At 48.9% G+C, this 20451-nt stretch overlaps 1 protein-coding gene across 5 annotated transcripts in view; it reads right to left on the bottom strand.

Moving 5' to 3' along the window:
- LOC144175497 (uncharacterized) overlaps positions 1 to 20451 on the bottom strand; it is a 67615-nt gene that overhangs the window by 37422 nt on the left and 9742 nt on the right. For 3 of the 5 annotated variants that reach the window (XM_077704579.1, XM_077704592.1, XM_077704587.1), the window contains exons 3-7: positions 19814 to 19889; positions 16277 to 16329; positions 14622 to 14753; positions 11207 to 11247; positions 10585 to 10632 (exon numbers count right to left, since the gene is read on the bottom strand). In XM_077704579.1, the coding sequence (XP_077560705.1) occupies positions 10585 to 10632; positions 11207 to 11247; positions 14622 to 14753; positions 16277 to 16329; positions 19814 to 19889 (350 nt within the window). The remainder of the gene's footprint in view (positions 1 to 10584; positions 10633 to 11206; positions 11248 to 14621; positions 14754 to 16276; positions 16330 to 19813; positions 19890 to 20451) is intronic. The other 2 variants (XM_077704584.1, XM_077704596.1) reach the window with 1 other exon arrangement.

Raw genomic sequence — 20451 nt, 5'->3', positions numbered from 1 at the left:
TCTGCCGTACCCAATATTCTGGGTACCACAGTGCACTGTAATGGATGATGGCACTTTACGAAGGACTGTTGCAGTTTTCACGACACCAGCAAGACACCACCAGATTTCACAACACTAGCAAAATGCCAACCGATTCGAAGTCGATAAATTTTGCTAAATTCCTGATGGGGTCCGTTACTTGGCCTTTGTATCTCCAGTTCTAGTTGACATTTTTGGAATCCAAAGACAGATGTGAAAATGGGAAGAACATGTCTTTGTTACTGGGAAATTTTGAAGCTACACTACTGACGGTTCATCTCGTAACACATGGCCAAACTTCAAATGCAGTTTTCTCAGTTTCATATTTTTGGTCACTTCCCTCAGCCTTACGCAGCTTTTTGGAAACTTCTTTTTGCTTCATAAGGTCAATCTTCGCACCATTTTTTTCAGTACAGCCTGAGGCAGCCGATGACATTCTTAGTTTTTCTGTTTAGGCTATGCATAAATAATCACTTGCAGTTATTTTGATGAGCGAAAATGTCGAATACTGCCATCTTTTGTACTTGACATATTTTTTTAGGATGCCGTGACTTTAGAGAAAAACAAAGAATTTCATCGGGTATGGGAACTCTCTGGCTATCCATTCATGTAAATAAAAGCGACAAAATGCAATGCGAAAGTTCTTTAAAGCTGCGTAAGAAATTACCTTATTGCGGTTTAGACTTTGTATGATAACTTTTGAACTAACAGCACCAGCTCAAATATAATTGCATATTTGAAATACAGAGAAAAGCACATCTGTGTGCAAATTTTCATAAGTTTCTACCCATAAATAAAGTTAGTTTTAAGACCCTCGTCCCCCCTTAAAGGGACACTGAAGTGATATGTAAACATTGCGGGATTACTTGCGCAAATTGTAGTCTGGAGTCCCCAGGCCATGTTTCGACCACCCTGGGCGCGTTTACGCGATTTTATTTAGTAGAAAAATTAATTCGAAAATGCTGTCCCCCTCTCTTTACGCTCGCCCATTTTCTGCGGCGTTTTCGTGTGACGTCAGGAGGGGATAAGGTGGCAATTGGCTGCGCGACTGCACGGCTCCCCGGCCTTCAGACAGAGTCAGTCGGCCCAGCGTTTCGTCCGCCGGCCGCCGACGGGTCTTCGCAATTCGTTCGCTCAGTTGAAACGAAGCCAGGACACGTTTGTGAATGGTAGAATTTGCCTTTCTTTACTTGGTTAGTTTGTACACTGTATCTAGCTCCAAGTCAAGGTTGCTTCACACAAGCGCACATGCGACGTTTCGCTGACTGGTATGCCAGTAGGAAAATATAAGGCCTCTTGAAGGCAGGAGGAGAGTCAGCGAAGTCAATATAGGTACTAAGGAAATAAAATCAACTGATATTTTTACCGTACAGCGTAAAACTAGGGTGCGGGAAGCACTTTTTTGCGCTGGGCGAACAAGCACAGAGGTCAGCAGCACGACTACGCATCTGCGAACGCTTTTCCGTCTACGAAATGCAATTGCTAGACGTGAGCTATTGTGGAAACTCGGGCGACGCTTACTGCACGAGCGCAATACAACAAATAGTCACCTAAGCTGCTTGAAATGCCAAAACTAAAGAAAAGTGTAAACTGGTTGTACAATATATACCCTATACAGTGGAATCTCGGTGATACGAATTCGGTTGATACGAATTTCGTTGTGATACGAATTTTCAAAATTCCCCGGCCAAAATGCATTGTACGCAATGTAAAAAAATTCGGATGATCCGTTCGCATTTATCACCCGGTGCGGGTGATACGAACACGCGAGCCGCGAGCAATGACTGCGGCGTGAACGGGAGGCGGGAGTGTGTGTGCGGCCGTGTGGCCTTGGTCGCACGGAGGCACAAAATCATTAAGCGTGAACCACATGGAGCGTTTTCTGCTCACGAAAACGCGCCGCGCACGCCACAGGCGCGCTGACGCCACCGCGAATACCACCCGCATGCGGCGCGCGGCGCGGTAAGCCGCGGCAACATGGTGGCGTCAACGGCCGCGAAGTAGGGCGGGTAGCTCGACCGACCGCTTCTGACCGCTCCTAAAAGTAATAAAAGAAGTTGCTTATGAAGTAAGGGAGCTGATAATGTGTCCGAAAACGACACTGTAAAGCATCGTCCGCGCGGCTAGGGAAAGCGCCTATCAAATATCCGCCATCGTGGTAAGCCTAAACATCTCCGGCGGAGCCAGCGGGCTGTCCGGAGCGCTTTCAAACTACCGCCATGAAGAGTGTGCCTTCCGTTGGCGCAGGTCGGCAGGCTCTTCCCACTGCCGCGCGCGTCGCGCGTCATTTTACGAGCGAGGTAGAATCTGACGTGGGGGCGAAATCGTCGACGCGGGCGTCAAACGAACGCGCGCGCAAACGCCGACGCGCCCGAATCGCATGCGGTTGTTAGTGTGCGCGCGTCGCGTCGGCGATGAGCGCGCGTTCTTTTGACGCCCGCGCTGACGATTCAGCCCGGCACCCAGGCACCAGCCTCTGCCTCGGTTACCGCTAACGGCATTGGGAGGAGCCTCACGACTTGCGCCAATGGGGAGACGCGCGCCTCATTGTGATTGCGGCAATTTCGGAGCGCTAGCAGCAGCTGGCTGGGCCACCTCCGCGGTGGATATTTGGCGTAGATGACATTTTATAGTGCTTCTCCCATACTGCCAGCTCCTTTCCCGCATGAGCAATTTAATTTACACCTTGAGCTCCGTTTTAACAAAAGATTAGACGCGGTTGCTGAAGCTACCTGCACCTCTTCGCGGCAAGAGCCGACGCCATATTGCCGCTGCCTGTCGCATGCGCAGCACATTTCCATTTTTTCTCGTTTTCTGATGATACGAATTTTCGGGTGATACGAATATTTTTGCCGCCCCTTGAGATTCGTATGACCGAGATTCCACTGTATTACCAATGCCAGCGGAGCCCGCTCCGTGGCCGAGCGGTCTGGGTTGCTAGGTATGCCACCGCAAGTATTTTGCAAGTCACGAGTTCAAATCCCCGTGGGTACGTGCTTTTTTTTTTTTTTGTAAGTTAACTTTTTCGTTTTCCGCCGATGTTTTCTATATTGAGTTCACCTTTTTTTGGGCCGCAACGTTCATGGCTCCACGAACTAGTTCACAAAACGCGCGCAGGCTGGCACTGGCGCGCTAGCGAGTTCTCGTTGGCGTGCTGTTGCCATAAGCACCGACTGCTTGCAGGCAGTGGGCACAGGCCAGAATGAACAGACCCTTGGCCTGGTGCAAACACGCTTTTTACGACACAGGCATGAGGGAGGCAAGCTCCAAATATGGGGGAAAAGCGCATGACATTTGGGCGTCTGCGGGTACGCGGAGGGCGTTCATGCACTGCGTAGGTTTCGGCTTGGAATGCTGCGTAGGTTTGGAATGCTACGATTCCAATCCGTCCTAGGAGGCTTATCTTTATGCGTTTTTACAGCTGACAACATGGCAGAAGCGCGGTACGATGATTACTGAGTTATTGAGAATGCCCATCCAACAACGCCAACGGTTGTGTTTTACAGAACCGAAACCGAAACCGAAACTTGTTTGGTTGCTCACCTTGGGCATCGTCCAATCACGGTGCCCGCTCCTCCTAACGTCACAGCTTTAGTTGGTGCGGCCGCCGCAAACCGCGCATGGTAGTTTTTCTTCTTTCGCGCTTTGTAAAATAATTACCGATTTGTCAACCGAATAAACGATGAAAAGTGTGCTAATTTGAGCCAGTCTACGCGGTGCAAGCAAAAACGGGAGCTTGACAAATTCACGTCAGTGTCCCTTTAAAGGAGCCATGAAGAGAAAACAAAAGTTTGTTTTATTCGAAAGATTAGGTGTTTCATAGTACCCCAAGCGCTTTCCCGGAAGCAAATGATGCTTTATTCACTGAGAAATAAGGCAATTTAAGCCAAAATTTTAAATCTCCCGCTAAAATTGAAAATTCCGTGACGTGTACAATGGCGTCATAGAGCCGGTACATGAAACAGATACAGTGGAATCTCGGTGATACGAATTCGGTTGATACGAATTTCGTTGTGATACGAATTTTCGAAATTCCCCGGCCAAAATGCATTGTGTGCAATGTAAAAAAATTCGGATGATCCGTACGCATTTATCACTCCGGTGCGGGTGATACGAACGCGCGAGCAGACGACTGCGGCGTGGACGGGAGGCGGGAGTGTTAGTGCGGCCGTGCGGCCTTGGTTGTGCGCGGGCACAAAAGCATTAGTCCTCCCCCGTTGACGGTAATCCTTCTCGTGGGGAGGTGCTGTTCCGAACGAACCGAAAGTTTCGCCCTCTCGATGCCTGTTCTTTCTCCCTCCCTTATTTTATCTCCCGCTGCAATCTCTTCTCTCTGTACCTTTCGTTTCCGCTGGCTGCAGCTCGGGTGCCTCTAGCTTTCTTTTTTTTTGTATTATACTTCTTGATTAAACCGCGGCAATCAAGCGTTCCCTCAATTCTGACGGCGAATACCCTCGCCATTTTGCCTTCGCATTCCTCGCTTACGTCTATGCCCCGCGCTCTACCTATCCTGTTGTCGCCTTGCCGTCTTGCCTGCGCCACTTGCGCGTCGATTATGTTGAAGCGTGAACCGTATGGAGCGTTTTCTGCTCACGAAAACACGCCGCAGGCGCGCTGACGCCGCCGCGAATACCACCCGCATGCTGCGCGCGGCGGCAACATGGCGGCGTCACCGGCCGCGAAGTGGTGCGGGTAGCTCGACCGACCGCTTCTGATCGCTCTTTAAGATGCCAGTTAAGAAACAAATGAAGTCGCTTGTACAGTAAAGCAGCTGATAATGTGGGCGAAAACGACACTATAAAGCATCGTCCGAGCGCTTAGGGAAAGCGCCGATCAAATATCCGCATCCGCTACCGTGGTAAGCCTAAACATCTCCGGCGGGGCCGGCCACAGAACAGGAGCGCTTTCAAACTGCCGCCGTGAAAAGCGCGCCTCCCCAATGGAGCAAGTCGGCAGGCTACCCCCACTGGCACGCCGACGCGCACGAATTGCATGCCGTTCACGCTTGTGTTCGTGAGCGTGCGTCGCGTCGGCGATGAGCGCGCGTTCTTTTGACGCCCGTGTCGACGATTTCGCCCCTGCGTCAGATGCTACTGATGCTACCTCGCTCGGAAAATGATGCGCGGCAGTGGGAGGAGCCTGCCGACTTTCGCCAATGGGGAGGCGCGCTCTTCAAGGCGGCAGTTTGAAAGCGCGCGCAGCAGCTGGCTGTGCCACCTCCGCGGCGGATATTTGGCGCGGATATTTTATAGTGCAGTTTTCTCCAACACTGTCAGCTCCTTGTCACCGCATGAACAATTTAGTTTACATCTTGAGCTGCGTTTTAACAAAAGGTTAGAAGCGGTCGCTGAAGCTACCTGCACCTCTTCACGCAAGAGCCGACGCCATGTTGCCGCCGCATGCGCGGCACATTTCCATTTTTTCTCGTTTTCTGATGATACGAATTTTCGGGTGATACGAATATTTTTGCCGCCCCTTGAAATTCGTATGACCGAGATTCCACTACTTAGTATGTCGACTCCATATAGCACCCACACGCGGGAGTCGATCGAGACGGCGGCCATTTTAAAAATACTATTAAAACCTAGTGCACCCGCAGCCCTAGTCATGGAATCGCCTGATCCGGAGAACAAAACTCTCGCCGAGGAGCTCAGGCTTGCATTTAACAACCTCACACCACTAAAACGCTCAATGCTTTAAAGTGCACGAGCGGCAAGAGTTGTGGGATACGCGGTGGACGGGAAAGCGACCATTCCGCGATAGCCACAACAGACGAACGCCCAGCCGTCGGCACCGCTGCCTCGTCAGCCCCGTCGCGACGGACGAATATAGACTGGTACGTATGTGCCGTATTTTGATTACGGTTAATAATAGTTCAATTTCAGTAGCAGTATCACTTATGCCAGTTGGCCGGTGTCGTGTATGGAAAGCCGTTCGCGCGAGCTCTCTGCTTCGACCAGAAAGATACGAGCGTCAATGTGCGGTGTTTACGACATTTTTTTCCCCAAGGTCAGAGCGATTTGACGAAGTCGGCGACGAGCGCCAGCATGTCCCAGGAGTGAGCTAACGTAAGGGTCCCTGCCGTAATCACTTCCTCGGAAATGAAGCGAGCACACTCGTACTTCCTTTAGCTCTCTCTCTCCTCCATTTGCAAAGTTCACAAAACGTAGCCACTTGCTTCGCCGAGGTTCGTCGTTCGGCAGCACATGAAAGCAGATCTCCTTACCGGCGGGGATGTCGCACTCCCTCGACGATTTGCGCGTACTACATGGGCATTTCAAAACGTAGCAACGAAATTTCATTGTAAAGTACTCGAACAAACTGAAGTTTTCAGTGGTTGTAAACTGTAAACGAGCTCCTAACAATAGCAGCAAGCCAACACCATTCCGAAACTGCGACGACTGTCACTATCTCGTCGCTTCTTGCTGTTCCGTACTCCCCTCGTTTCTATTTTTACCTTTGCTGGTTGGCGATATGACGGCCAACCTCCTGTGAAGGGATTATGGTACGAAGCAAGGTCGCGGCTGTGCGTGCTGGAACGGTTCGTTGGCCCCGAAGAGCCTCGAACCCGAAAATTCGTCTGCGCGACGGCGAGATGTCGAGCTCGGCCGGCGCTAGTTTCGTAAGCATTGGCGCACACGCTTGCGTGTTCGTTCGGACCTTCAACCGTTTACTCCACCGTTCTTTGTCATAAAAAGAATGTGCAGTATGTATCACGGGCATTTAGCTCGCTATGCAAACTGTAAGCCCTGCCTAACATGCGTTTGCTTTTGCCGGCCTCCGCCAATCGCAGAGCATTCCCAAGTGACATCACAGGTTCTGTTGCGGAAAATGAGTTGGTGGGTCGCATGGTCATTTCCTTTTTTCCTAATTATGTAGCTTATTTGAGCGAAGTTTGCGTTATAAGTGGTGTCGTTATGGTTCTAACGAGGCACTCTTTCGAATGAACCAAACTTGTGTTTTCTCTTCATGGCTCCTTTAAGGGGGCACACTGGTCTTTGAAACTTTTTGCTTTCCAACCAATTTTAATGAAACTCTGTGGACTTGTTCAGTTTTTTTAGCTGATTTCAAATATCCAATTAGTTTTGATGTAAGCTAATTAGTTCCCGAGATAATTAAAAATATTTCTTGATTGTTCTTGAGAACAATAGAAAAAAAACTAGTCAACAAAAAAATTACCAGCATGGCATGAATAGATACTAGAAGTTGTGGAGAATGAAATGACGGAAGCAGTTTTTTTGTCTGGCAATCACATGCAAGTTTACATCAATTCTACCTTCTCGGTTTAAAGTATGCCTGCTAACCAATTATAAACAATGCTAATTAAATAATTATTTAAACGTGAAATGCAAAATCTGTTTCCCTTACTTCAAGGTTTAAACATTCAGCTTGACGATGCAAAAGAAACTATCTTTCTAGCTGCACTGCATGCTGAGATGTACCTCTCAAGAATTTTTTAAACGTCAAAAATATGCATTTTGAGAAAATGGCAAAAAACACAACGGTGCCATGTTTAATGTAAACGGTAAAAAATTCTGTACATTTTTGGAGCGAAATGACTAGTAGGCCCCAGCAGCATAGTCCTCTTGACTGCTGGCACCCAGGTGCCGCTTCTTGAGGGTCTGCTGCACATTTTCTGCAGACGCACTGCCTGAGGGTAGAGTCCCTGGTTCGGCGGCGGTCCTTTTTAGCCATGCTTTTGCTACTCAGTAGGCCGGTGTTCAAGCGCAGCTCCTGGAGGATCTTGGATTTGTTACTTGGCTTCCGACATTAAACCTCATCACTGCCTCGGCGACCGCAGCTTCTACACTGTGCAGTGATGCATGGCGCTCCTTCGGGGCCAGTGACCAAATCATACAGTGGAGACTTTCATTACTGTTCTGAGTCTTGCCTCGCTGGCACCACTCCAGCAGCTTCTTGTCCGCCAAGCATTCGAACACTGAAAGCAAGGCCTCACAGACATGCGGCGGCAGGTTGTAGAGGTGTTTGGGGGCCGGCTCACCCCTGGCCTTGGCAGCTTTCTGGCGGCACCACGAGTCAGGACCTGTAGGGCACAGGCTGTGGTTGGACACAGCATCGTTGGACGTCACGTGGTGGTATGTGGCAATCACAGCATTGTGCATAGCTGGCACGTCCCCTTTGTGAGATTTGATGGCCCAGCCATAGTAGGAGGTCAATTTGTTGACCAGGTCACCGGTCAGCCGCCCCCTACCACTAAGGCTATCAGAGCCAGCTGGCCTCTGCTTTGGGAGATTGTGCAATTGCGTGCCCATTGTGTGCCCGCTCGCAGCACGCACAAAAATTGCAGAGCACGACATAATCGAGCACAAGCCCCGTAAACAACTCCATCACTGTGCCGACTCCGATGTGCGACGAGTGTTCCCTCGTCATCCAGGAACCGTCGTACGACACAGCGATGTTGCCCGGGTTGCCGAGGTCCAGTTCCGCGTACAGTTGCCGAACCGATCACGTGCACTCCGCAGTCAGCTTTTGCGACGCACGAACAGCTGCGGGCGTCAGTTTCGTCTTCACGTAGCTCTGCCACGTTTTGGTGTGCAGGCCGCGCGAAGAAATGTTCATCGATGAAAAAGCATCGTTGAATGCCGTTTGCCGATTGCCAGTAGGCTGCATAGCGCGCGTGCCCAAAACATCGATGGCAAACGGCTTTGCCTTGCTCTTGCCGTCAACGCACAGCGAGCTCCATGCCACCGACACATCGCCGCAGGTCGCGCATGTGAGCACTAGCTTTACGGCAAGGCCGTACTCCCTGCCGTCTTTTCCGATATTTACATCACCGGAGCACAACTTGCATTTCACCGCACGCATCAGTTCGTTCACCTGGTCCAAACTCACGACCAAAAACCGTGTTTCGTCCAGCGGCGTGGCTGCGGCATCGTCAATATCGGCTAACAGGCCGCACTTGTGTTGTGTTGCTCCAGTTGAAGCCAGTTCATGCAGCTTGTTTTCGGCGTTGCGACGCACCTCTGCCACTTCTACGGGTGCAGCATTGCTGTGTCAAGACGAATGCGGCCGCTGCCGGATGCGTTATCTTGAGCGGGCGGCGGCAGAGGTGCTAGGCCTACGTTATCAGGGGCCTCGCCGCTGGCCACGGAAGGTGGGTCACTCTAGAGTTCTTGTATATCGCGTAGCGCAAGAGTTGCACGTCTGATTGCCACATGCCGCGGGTTCCAGTTCGACAGAAAGCCCGCTTTCAGTGCTGCGCGCAGTCAGTTCTACTCAACTGGGCATCGGCGGTTGTGGAAGCGGCAGCAGCGGCGGCCGCTCATCTGATAAGCGGTCCAATATCGCGCGCCAGTTTTTGCCCGGCCGCTCCTCGCCACTCTTCCTCGACGCTGCCGCTGCGGCGGCGGCCCGGCGGCAGCTTTGTCACGCGAGAAGGGTGGCTTTGTCGCACGACCTGGAACTCAAGATGGCGGATGGACGCGCAACTCTGCTCCCCTAGGGGAGCTATATACAGGAACTCTAGGTCGCTCGCTCGTTCAGCACTCCTCGCTGACGCGGAACAGCCTTTGAAGTTCTCGAGGAGCGACTTCTTTCTTTTTTTGCCGTACTGATTCCTTGTGTGGAATTTCCTTCCGGCTTTCCACATCGCGCACGCTAATCCTTAGCTAATCCGTCGTTCTCAGTCCGAGCAATATGGCGCCTGGCCGACGGCGCGAAGCAGACGACACACGCCGCTTGCGGCCAATCGCATCCCGCTGTTTAGTCACGTGCGCTCGCCGGCGAATAGGAACACGTATTTTTGCTTTTTTGGCGCGTGTTTTCTACTCTACCAATGAGTGGACAGGAACCACAGTGGCAGGAAATTGAAGACCGAAGTACGCGCTTTCAAATGAGACCGAGATCACTGCGATACTGCCCGTGACGCAGCGGCGGGAAATTATTGAAAAATTGTTATTTTGGCGTCAGAATCTCGTCAAATCAGGCCCGTACGGCTTTTATAAGTAGCTGTCACTGTTCAAGTACCAACTTTTCGGAGGAAAACTGAGCAAACTAATAGAAAAATACCTGTTGATTTCAAAAATGATATCTAAAAAAATGCTTTTTTGGGGAAATTTTTCGATCCCAAAGACCCGTGTGCCCCCTTTAACTCACAAAATTTTCGCGGCCAGTTTTAGTACAAATTTCGCTTTAAGTGGAGAGGTAACTACATAGTTGTTTCCGAGCGATGCACGAGGTTTTGAAACCTCAATAACTGGATAAATTAACTGTAAAATCAAAACCTCGATTTTACGAAATTCTCGATTTAACGAAATTTTCGCCCGCAAGTACGACTTCGTTATATCGAGGTTTAACTGTACCTCCTCCTGGTTGGGGGGATGTGCTGAGACAAAGTGAAGGCCAGAAGTTGGCACCAGCCGGCCTATTCTAGGCTCACTCTAGTAAGTAGGGGGGGGGGAGAGAGAGAGAGAGAGAGAGAGAGAGAGAGAGAGAGAGAGAGAGAGAGAGAGAGAGAGAGAGAGAGAGAGAGAGAGAGGAAAAGTCACTACCAGCTGGTTGCAAGGAGTAAGCACTCGTTTGCCGCAAAACACTCACTGCACTCACTTTGTGATGAACTTGCGCGACATGTGGTCCAACCGGTCAGAGCAGAGCCTGGAAGCACACAAAACGGAAGTCTTTAAAATGATCTCGTGGAACTCTGGGAATAAGAATCAATGCACACACCCAGTACTCAAGACGGTTGAAGGGCCTAGACACATAAGCGACACTTCAACTGGACTCCTAAAGTCCACACAGTATTCTGGCCAAGCTGAAGTCACGGTGCGTGCAATTGAAGGATGTGCAGTTGGAAAGATTACCCAAGATTACCCGCAAAAATTTATCTGGCCAGAGAAAAAATCTGGACAATTTCATTCCAGTCTGAACATCCTTACGGGTAAGGGCGGGGATCGAGGGACCTGCAAAGACATGCTGCTGACTGTGTGGAGAGTCGCTGTCAAGCTGGCAATATCTGCCGTCTTGAAATACGAAATTACGAGTCAATACACTTCTGAAAAATGACACCGGCAGTGCTCGTCATGAGGCAGCTGCCCCGAGCTTCTTCCAATCCCAAAAACAAAGAAAAAAAGCAAAGGTGACGCCAGCAATGCACACTGTGCACTGCATGGAGAGCACAGTCCAACCCAAATACCAAACGCACAACCAAGAGAGCGATGACACTACTCACGCAGACTCGGGAGCAGCCATGCACGGCTTCACCAGGCCCTTCTGGGAAAAAGGGGAAGGAGATAAAGGGGCATGAAGAGACGTCACCTGCCACCGCCTCAGTCTTCCAATTTGCTCTGTTTTATGGGGATGCTGTTGAACCAAGCTAGTACAAAATTCATGGAGTGCACGGAGAGATTTCTTGCCACAGAAACTCCACTGCCACCAATTCGGCAGATAAACTCGGCAGAAAATGTCAAAGCTCCATTACCAGGTAATCAATCCACACAGGGTGTTAGCTTTTCTCTGACAGGAGGGCCATTAAGTGATTAGCACTCGGTTACCAGCTGCACAACAGTTAGATTCTTCCATCAGGCATGCAGCCGCTGGAACTGATGCCTCTTCAGCACTGTCTTCTACTAAAGCTGCATCAATGTAGTAAGCATTTTACATGAAATCTCGGTCATTTAGGAAACTTTCGAGTCTTGGCAGTGCCATGCCACAGTGTAAAGTGTTTACTAGTCAGACTGACACAAACTATGGCAACATCCTTATCCATGCACTGGGGACACAGATGAAGCTTTGCCTCGGTGTGGATTGGCTGTGGCTTGAAAGCAAGCGACCTCTTTCACAAGTTGACCTCAGCTGCATCTTCCTCGCCATCACACAATGGCCTCCCGCCTCCCCAGCAGTGGCAGTAACAAAGCTTTGATATTAAAACAACAACTCTGCACACACTTGCAATGTTGTGCATGAGTGATTTTTTGAGCTGGAGTTACCATGTGAACAAGAATTTCTTACTTCTACTTTGTGAAAATTTCATTGAAGTGAAGTGGTTTAGAGAAAAAGTTGTTGACAAAAAAAACACAGCAGCGCCATACTGAGACACAACTGGAGGCCACAATCCCCAGGGGTTTGTTGTGCAATAGTTATCAGGTAAGTTGGCAGTGCAAGTAAAAACTACAGTTTCCTGAATGATAATGCAATCATAAAAATTACTGTGGTAAAGCGTTTTCAGTGAAAAAGAAATCCTGAGCTCAAGATTTGTCAGTTCCTACAAGACCTAATTTGCCTTCAGGCTCCCTTTACCCTTTGAGGGTCACGGTCGTACATGTACGGCATCGGCAAGCATTTTCAAAATAATCAATGACATACATGTACACCATTGCTTGTATCTTTGAAAAGCGCGCCTTTTTCGCCAACTTCTCTTGCTTGGCATGTGCTGCCACACTTTGGAAATACGCCAAATTTTTTTCTTGCGCCGATGGCTCTTCTTTTTATTTTATATGATTTACTTGCGCGCCGGCTATCGGTTGCGCATCCGCTAATGAGGTGGCGCGCTGGGTATTGCCCACCTGGCGCCCGGGCGCCTCTCGCTTCTTGCGCCTGCCACAGACCAACGTCGCCTGCGAAAGTGATGAAGCTCCTTTCTCCTTTTCATATTTTATGAGCGGTGCGCCGTCTATCGCTCCCGCATCCGGTTGCGCGCGCCCCTGCGCGTGCAGCGGCTGGTTTCGGTATCGTCCTCCGGCGCTTCCCACTTTTTGCGCCCGCGAAACTGATGTCTATTTGATTTTGATGCACTGAAAAGGTGCTGGCTTGTTACTCTATGGTTTTTGTTTAGAATTTTTGTTGTGTTACTCATGAATAAACCACATATATGCAACTTAAACGATTTTTTGTGACTTTATGGTCACCCTAAAGAAATTACTATATTTTTTTCTCGAAATGGATTCATCCGAAGAATTTAAATCAGCAATAAAAAAAATCCACCCCCGGGGGTCACATTTGGCGAAAAAATTTAACCCTCAAAGGGTTAATGCCCCCCTGTACAGGGTCCGTACAGGCTTCAAAAGCAAAAATTCAAGGGTTTCCAAGGACTTTCAAGGACCAGAAAACAAATTTTCAAGGTCCCCGTCTAATGTTTTATCAGGGATTATTTTATAACTTTTTCAACACAATGCAAAAGTTTTTTACTGCACAATATCTAAGCACATTAGTGCACATTTAGATAGGCGCTAACGGGTTCGTGAATGCTCCCCCAGCTCTATTTTTTATTTCATGGTTGGTAGTTAAAGGTTTTTCTTTTTTCTTGGTGTTTTGCTCAGGCTGTTTGATTTCAAAAGTTCGTTAATGTTGCCTGCATCTCCTGCTTTGTCAGCAAAGTATCAGTTGAAGTTAAATCCACAAGTGTTGCTGCAAGGCAGGATGAACAATGTGCACGTCCACCATTGGCACGCAAAAGCAAATGCAGATGGAGCGTATGAGGCAAAGCAAACATGCAAGGAGCGAGCGTCCACAGACTAGATGGAAGATTCAAGATATAGATAGAATAGAAGCTGGCTTTCACTGGATTGTATAGTGACATGGATTGGCTTGACAAGTGCCTGCTCCCAATGTTGCCTTGTAACAAAAAAAATTCACCAAACTTGTTATTTCATGCAATACACTTAATCTTGATTGTTACAATGTTTCTTTACATTAGTTAGCACCTAAAATCCATGACAAACACTTTAAATTCTTTGGGTCATTGATTCTCTCTGGAAAAATCAAGGGTTTTCAAGGACCATATAAAAATTCCAGGACTTTCCAGGCCTTGAAATTGACACTTTTAAATTCAAGGGTTTTCAAGGTTTTCAAAAACCTGTGCAAACCCTGTTCTTGTTCTATGAAAAAAAATGGCAGAAAGAGCTACGCCAGTTCCACACAATGAAACTAACTATCAGGATGATGGCCAGGATCAAAATAGGTGCAACACCAAAATTTCAATCTCAATTTAGCATACTTCTGCGTTAATGAGGGCAATGGAACTTGCTAGGGTTACTGTTTTATCATAGCAGACCAAAACTAGTTCTACAGCCATTTTGCCACTTGTCTTTTGGCTGCTGAATAGTCGCCAAAGTGGTGCCATCAGAATATTGGTTTTAGAAACAAACTGCTGATCATCAACAGTAGTGAATAAAATGTAACTCTAGAAGACTATACATTAGTCTTAGTGGTGTTACCTTGTTTTGATACACATGAATTAGACTGCAAGTCAGAGATGTTTTCCAAGACCATACCATCGCTTTAGGAGTGCTCATCGATTCACATAATCCACCGCAGCTTCAGAATGCACTCTTAACAGCCGGAATTAGCCACCCTGGACACAATGCACTTGGACTGGGGAATTCCACACCAGTCATGATCGTATCATCAAGATTCCAATGTATAAAAAGTGCATGGCCTACCCATCACAACTAACCCCAGTGAACAATTTAACGTTTTTAAATTCTATGCAGGCCCTAATACTTGTTCTTTACTCATGCTCGAGGGCTAAACAAAAGCCTCAACCCCTGTGGCACAGCCTAGAAAAGAATGGCGACGCGTGCGACAAGGATGGGCTGTCCCAGGCACCCTTCTGACTGAGCGAGAGGGAAGAGAAGCAGGGAACCCACGACAGGTGGCTCCCTCTTCTCCCAGCAGCTGTCCCGGGCGGCAGCCTCGCTCAAGGAAGAGGGCCGAGGAAAGTGGCTCTTGCGGACCGCCTCCTCGTGCTGGGCCGTCACCTTGGAGTCGGCCACCACTCTCTGCACAGCACAGCGGCAGACGCACACACGGTGTCACAACGAGTGCACACAGCATCACATTTTCCACCGAAAGGCACACAAAAGAACTCTGCCACAACCGAGTGCAACTGCAAAGGAGGCAAAATTCCGGCACAAATGGTACCCAAAGCCTACTGGGAAGGTGATACACACACAAGGAAGAAACCCCTGATGGAGTAAATCCCGAGCTTCACTACTGCTGCCTCTGGCCTCTCAGACAGCAACTACTGAGTGCAAACTGGCAGTGGGGTACGGCACTCTCCGCGAGAGGCTCAAAGTGTGGCCAGCTCAAATCGCTCAGCCATCGATGTGGCCATGTCCACACAAACGATTGCAATCACAAGTGCCACAGAGAACCCCCTTCCCCCGGCATGTCCCCGACAACGTGCAGCAATTATCTGCCCCAAATGGTCCCGGCATATCCGAGTCCTCCTTTCAAGGTTCGTAGTACCACAATGACAGGGCCTACTGGTAAGGTGCTCCAGATGGTCTGTGCCAACAAAAATTGACAAGAGCAGGAGTGCAACTTCTATACGAACACATTAGAGACTAGACCAAGAGACCTTTGTAGCTTGCAGCCCATGGGGCTAAGCTGCAAAAGCTGGAGTTCACAGACTGACCAAACTGCACTTGCAGCACTACAAATGATCGCCACGATTCCTCCCTTTTTTTTTATATCAGCGAAGTCATGCACTGAAGACGATCACCCAAAGGGCACCCACCAAGGGTGAGACTTGCTTCCTGTTGGCCCCCTGGACTCAAAACAGCTTGCAACGCATGACCACATAGAAGTCTAAAGTACTCCACAGCACACAACGCTTCACACAATTTCTAGGAGCCAAGCAAAAGAAGCGAGAAAGGCTGTTCCTACATGCAGCACCCTGACCACCAACTGGCATTCACTCGGCCAGACGAGGGAATTTCACGCACAAAGCAAGGCTAGATTGAGAAGAATCACAACAAATGCGTGTCAACCGTCCATTCCAGCACAATTTAAAAGCGAGAACCTACATTTAAAGAATGGCATACAATGATGAGTGATAAGCTGATCAAAACAGGCATACGTTTGCCCTGAAGGCAGATAGCAGGCCACACAAGCAGGCACCGTTTTATGAGAAACGAGCCCAAATTTCCGGCAGAAATCCACCACAGTGCCTTTACAGCAAGTCTACAAAGGGCTCCGACGGCAATTATGCACACCAAAAGACTGACAGTTTAGTACGTGCTGCCTAGTCTGGCGCAACAAATGTCAGTTGGTAGCCAGGACTCACTGATGTCTCTGCTCTGTAGTACTTTGATTTTAATTTTTCCTGTTTCTGCAACAGCTACTGCTTTGCACCCCCAAAATAAAGCCGACTAGACCAGCTCCCACCAAATGCAGCCGATTCATGCTACAAAAACAAGCGGATGGTTGCAGCACGAAAAGGCAGAGTGGTCACAAGGGGCACTGCCATTCCGAGAAGGAGAAGAAAAAAAAAAGAAAGAAGTCCCAGCAGGGTGCTCACGAGCAGCTCTTTCTTCTGCTCCTCTGTCATGTCCTCCTCCCAGAGGCCCAGGGCTGCAAAAGAGACCCCACGCAAGTCAAGCCAAGCCAAACAATATGACCTTGCGGCTAAGTGTTGCCCAAACACTTACATGCCGGAATTCAAAACAGCGCAAAAAGACGGGACAAGGAAACGACGACACAAGGCACTGTGTCGTCGTTTCCTTGTCCCGTCCTTTTGCGCTGTTTTGAATTCCGGCATGCCCCAACTAGCCCAAACCACCGTTCTAATGCAACTTACATGCCACCTTTGGTGTGTATGGTTTTTTTGCACAGCTGGCGTGCTGTGCAAAAAGCCGACGTTAAAAGACGTACGAGGCGGAGAAAAAATAGCAGCAATGACATATTTACGTTGGCCGCAAGGTTGGGCAAAAAGGAGAAATTAACGAGGAGGAGGAGGGGGGAGGGGGCGAGTTTCAGGGGAAGGCTTCATGGACCCCTGAAATGTCAGACCCCCATACGAGAACCACTAGTTTAGAAGAACCCGGCAGTCGGACTAGCCTGTACTGCAGGCTACAGCTTGCTGCTACTTTGTTCAAAGCGCAGAGCATGCTGCCCTGAGAAATGAGTGGCAACGGCAGCTCCACAACGCAGCACAAATAACAAAGTCGCTGCATGTACGAGCATGCAGAGTTTTGCATGTGAAGGCCCCCGAAACGCACCACACCGGTCTCTAGCATACTACCGCACAAACAGCCACCACCCACCTTAGCAATGACAGGGCAGGCTCATTCTGCCCCTTTGGCAAACTGACTACTACCCCTTCCGGGTACACATCCTGATTTACAAAGCTTGTGAACATGCCATCATCTATGAAGAACCATTAAAGGCTCATTTGCATGCAACGCCGCATTAAACTCTAGTTTGTCTGACCTCCATAAGTTCAATTTTAGCCCTTAAAGGGACACTGAAGTGATTTGTAAACATTACGGGATTACTAGCGCGATTTGTAGTCTGGAGTCCATAGGCCATATACGCGAATTTATTTAGTAGAAAAATCACTTTGAAAATGCTGTCCTCTCTGCACCCTCGCCCATTTTCTGTGGCGTTTCCGTGTGACGTCAGGAGGAGATGACTTGGCTTGAGTTGAGCTACTGCACGGCTCGCCGACCTTCCGGCAGAGTCAGTCGGTCCAGCATTTAGTCCACCGGCTGTCGACGAGTCATCGCAATTTGTTCGCTCAGTTGAAACGAAGCCACAATACGTTTCTGAATGGAAGAACGTGCCTTTCTTTACTTTTTTAGTTTGTACACTGTATCTAGCTCCAAGTCCAGGTCGCTCCACACAAGCGCTGCACAAGCGCACATGCAACGCTTCGCTGACTGGTACGCTAGTAGGAAAATCTAAGGCCACTTGAAGGTGGGAGAAGAGTCAAGTCAATATAGGTACTAAGGAAATAAAATCAACTGATACTTTTACCGTACAGCGTAAAACTAGGGAGCAGGAAACACTTTTTTGATCTGGGGGAACAAGCACAGCAGTCAGCAGCACGACCACACATCTGCAAACGCTTTTCCGTCTAAGAAATGCAATTGCTAGACGTGAGATATTGTGGGCATTTGGGGGACGCTTACTGCACGAGCGCTAATACAACAAATAGTCCCCTAAGCTGCTTGAAATGCTAAAACTAAATAAAAAAGTAAACTGGTTATACATTATATACCTTATTTTTCCAACTCTGACAGCGCTGGCCTGTGGCCGAATGGTCTGGGATGCTAGGCATGTTATTTTGCAAGTCACAAGGTCGAATCCCCGAGGGTACACTGTTTTTTTTTTTTTTTTTGTAAGACTTTTTCGTTTTCGGCCGATGTTTTCTCTACTGAGTTCACCATTTTTGGGCCTTAACATTCCGTGTTCCACAAACTAGTTCACAGAACGCGCACAGGCTGACAATGACGCGCTAGCGAGTTCTCGTTGGCGTGCTGTTGCCACAAGCACCGGCTGCTTGCGGGCAGTGGGCACAGGCCAGAATCAACAGACCCTTGGCCTGGTGCGAACACGCTTTTTACGATACAGGCATGAGTGAGGCAAGCTCCAAATATGGGGGGAAAGCGCATCGCATTTGAGCGTTTGCGGTGACGCGGAGGGCGTTCATTCACTGCGTAGGCCTCGGCTAATGATTGCTACGATTCCAAGCCGTCCTGGGAGGCTTATCTTAGGCATTTTACAGCTGAAAACATGGCAGAAGCGCGGTATGACGATTACTGAGATATTGAGAATGCCCATCCAACGATGCCGTCGGATGTCAAGCATATTGTTTGACAGGACCGAAACCGAAACTTGTTTGAATGCTAACCTTGGACATCGTCCAATCAAGGTGCCTCTCCTCCCATCGTCACAGCCTTTAGCTGGTGTGGCCGCCGCAGACCGCGCATGGTAGTTTTTCTTCTTTCGCGCTTTATAAAATAATTACCGACTTATCAACCGGATAAATGATGAAAAGTGTGTTAATTTGAGCCAGTCTGCACAGTGCAAGCAAAACTGGGAGCTTGACAAATTCACTTCAGTGCTCTTTAACTGGGAAAATTTATCAATCCTGTTACAGTAAAAAGCCATCTATTTTGACTTCCGCTTTTCCACCTAATTCTACTGAATTTTAACGGCCCCACCTGGGTCAGGTAAATGAGAAACAACTGTGGTGATACATGCAAAGAGTAGACAGACTGGCTCCAGTAATCAGTTGCCCATTCATCACTGGAAAGTTTTCTGCAACATGTGCATGGCTGGCTGTTTGAGGATAGAACACATTGCAACTACATGTTTGGATCCAGTGATGCATGAAACTGGGGAAGGTATACAGCTTTAAATTGGGCTCTATGTCCATAGTGGCAGTTGCTTGTAGCCAGACAACCATAATTCAAAATTTAAAAGGACACATTTTTGTTTATGTCTTCCCTCTGTTCCCTAGTGTCAGCCAATTCCGTCATTGGAAAGCGAACGTGGCAGCACTAAGGCCTCGGCGCCAGAAAAGGAGGGGACGTGCTGGGAAGCCCACTGGGTTATGCCAAATCCCAGCAAACTTCACCGTGTGCTACACAACCAAAACAGAAGCAAAGACTTGCACCCAAAAAATTAGCAGCTGCCAATGTGCATTTACCTGTTTCTTGGTAATGGGCCTCACAACAGTCTTCTACAAGAACTACTATAGGAAGGTTTTTCGGCTCTTCAGTGCCCCCTGTGTAGCAGGTAAAGCTCTCTCCACTCGCAGTGTGCTGAGAGAAGCAATGTCTCGACAGTAACAAAAAAAAAACTGGGCTGCAGACTGTCTTAACTGCTCCACCAAACTGCGGGATTTTCTTCTCTCGGGAAGACCCAAAATTAAGCTTACACAAACTGCAGACTGCTGTTTAAGTAGCCACAACAATAATTTTGGCCCTGCAGGCCTGGAAAAAATGCCAGCCCACAGTGCAAAAGCACCCACTAAATGTGCCGCACCTTGACCAAGGTGATGTCACCAAAGAAAATGCGACCTCTGGTGCTTCACCAGAGACGGACTCACCCTTGAGCTCCTCATCCATGCTAGTGTCGTCTCGTTCCATGGCGCTGCGATACATCACAGTAGACGCCACTGGCACCTGTGGGGCACAGGAGAGCAGCGACGAATGGCTCACCTTCCCGAGCAGTTTGAGGGTACAGTCAAGGTGACCAGGGCAGCCATTCTCGTGCCTTTTCATCTGGCCCTTAAAGGCCAACTGCACTGGAATTTCACCTCGGCCAAATTCATTTTGAACATATAGCACGTAAAACAAAATCAACTAGGGCATGGCTGGTTAAACGCCTTGTCATTTTACTTAAAACAGCCCCGTAGCAGACGATGCTGCACCTTCCGCTGGATTGTGCAAACTGCCATGGAGCGGAAGCGACATTATGACCGGTCGGGTGCTTGGTCCTCCGACCAGCCAGGTGAGCTGGTCAAGCTCTGCTGGGCATGCTTCTCCTAGGATGGCCTCGTGTGCAAACCAGTTGTCCACAGGTTTGCTGCGGACAGCCGGCCGCTCGCTCACCAGCTGCAATGTCACTTCGGCTGTCAATTTCGCTTCCAAAATCACCGATTTTCACTGTTCGCTAGCACTGTGCGTGTGCATGTTTCAGCTGTCATATTTTCTACCTTGCAGTCTTTTTAGGCAGACTACTCGG

The sequence above is a fragment of the Haemaphysalis longicornis genome, unplaced genomic scaffold (genome assembly GCF_048455015.1).
Source record: "Haemaphysalis longicornis isolate Haplotype H1 unplaced genomic scaffold, Haemaphysalis longicornis Haplotype H1 scaffold_1, whole genome shotgun sequence".
Lineage (NCBI taxonomy): Eukaryota > Metazoa > Arthropoda > Arachnida > Ixodida > Ixodidae > Haemaphysalis > Haemaphysalis longicornis.
This window is presented reverse-complemented; position numbering and strand designations above follow the sequence as displayed.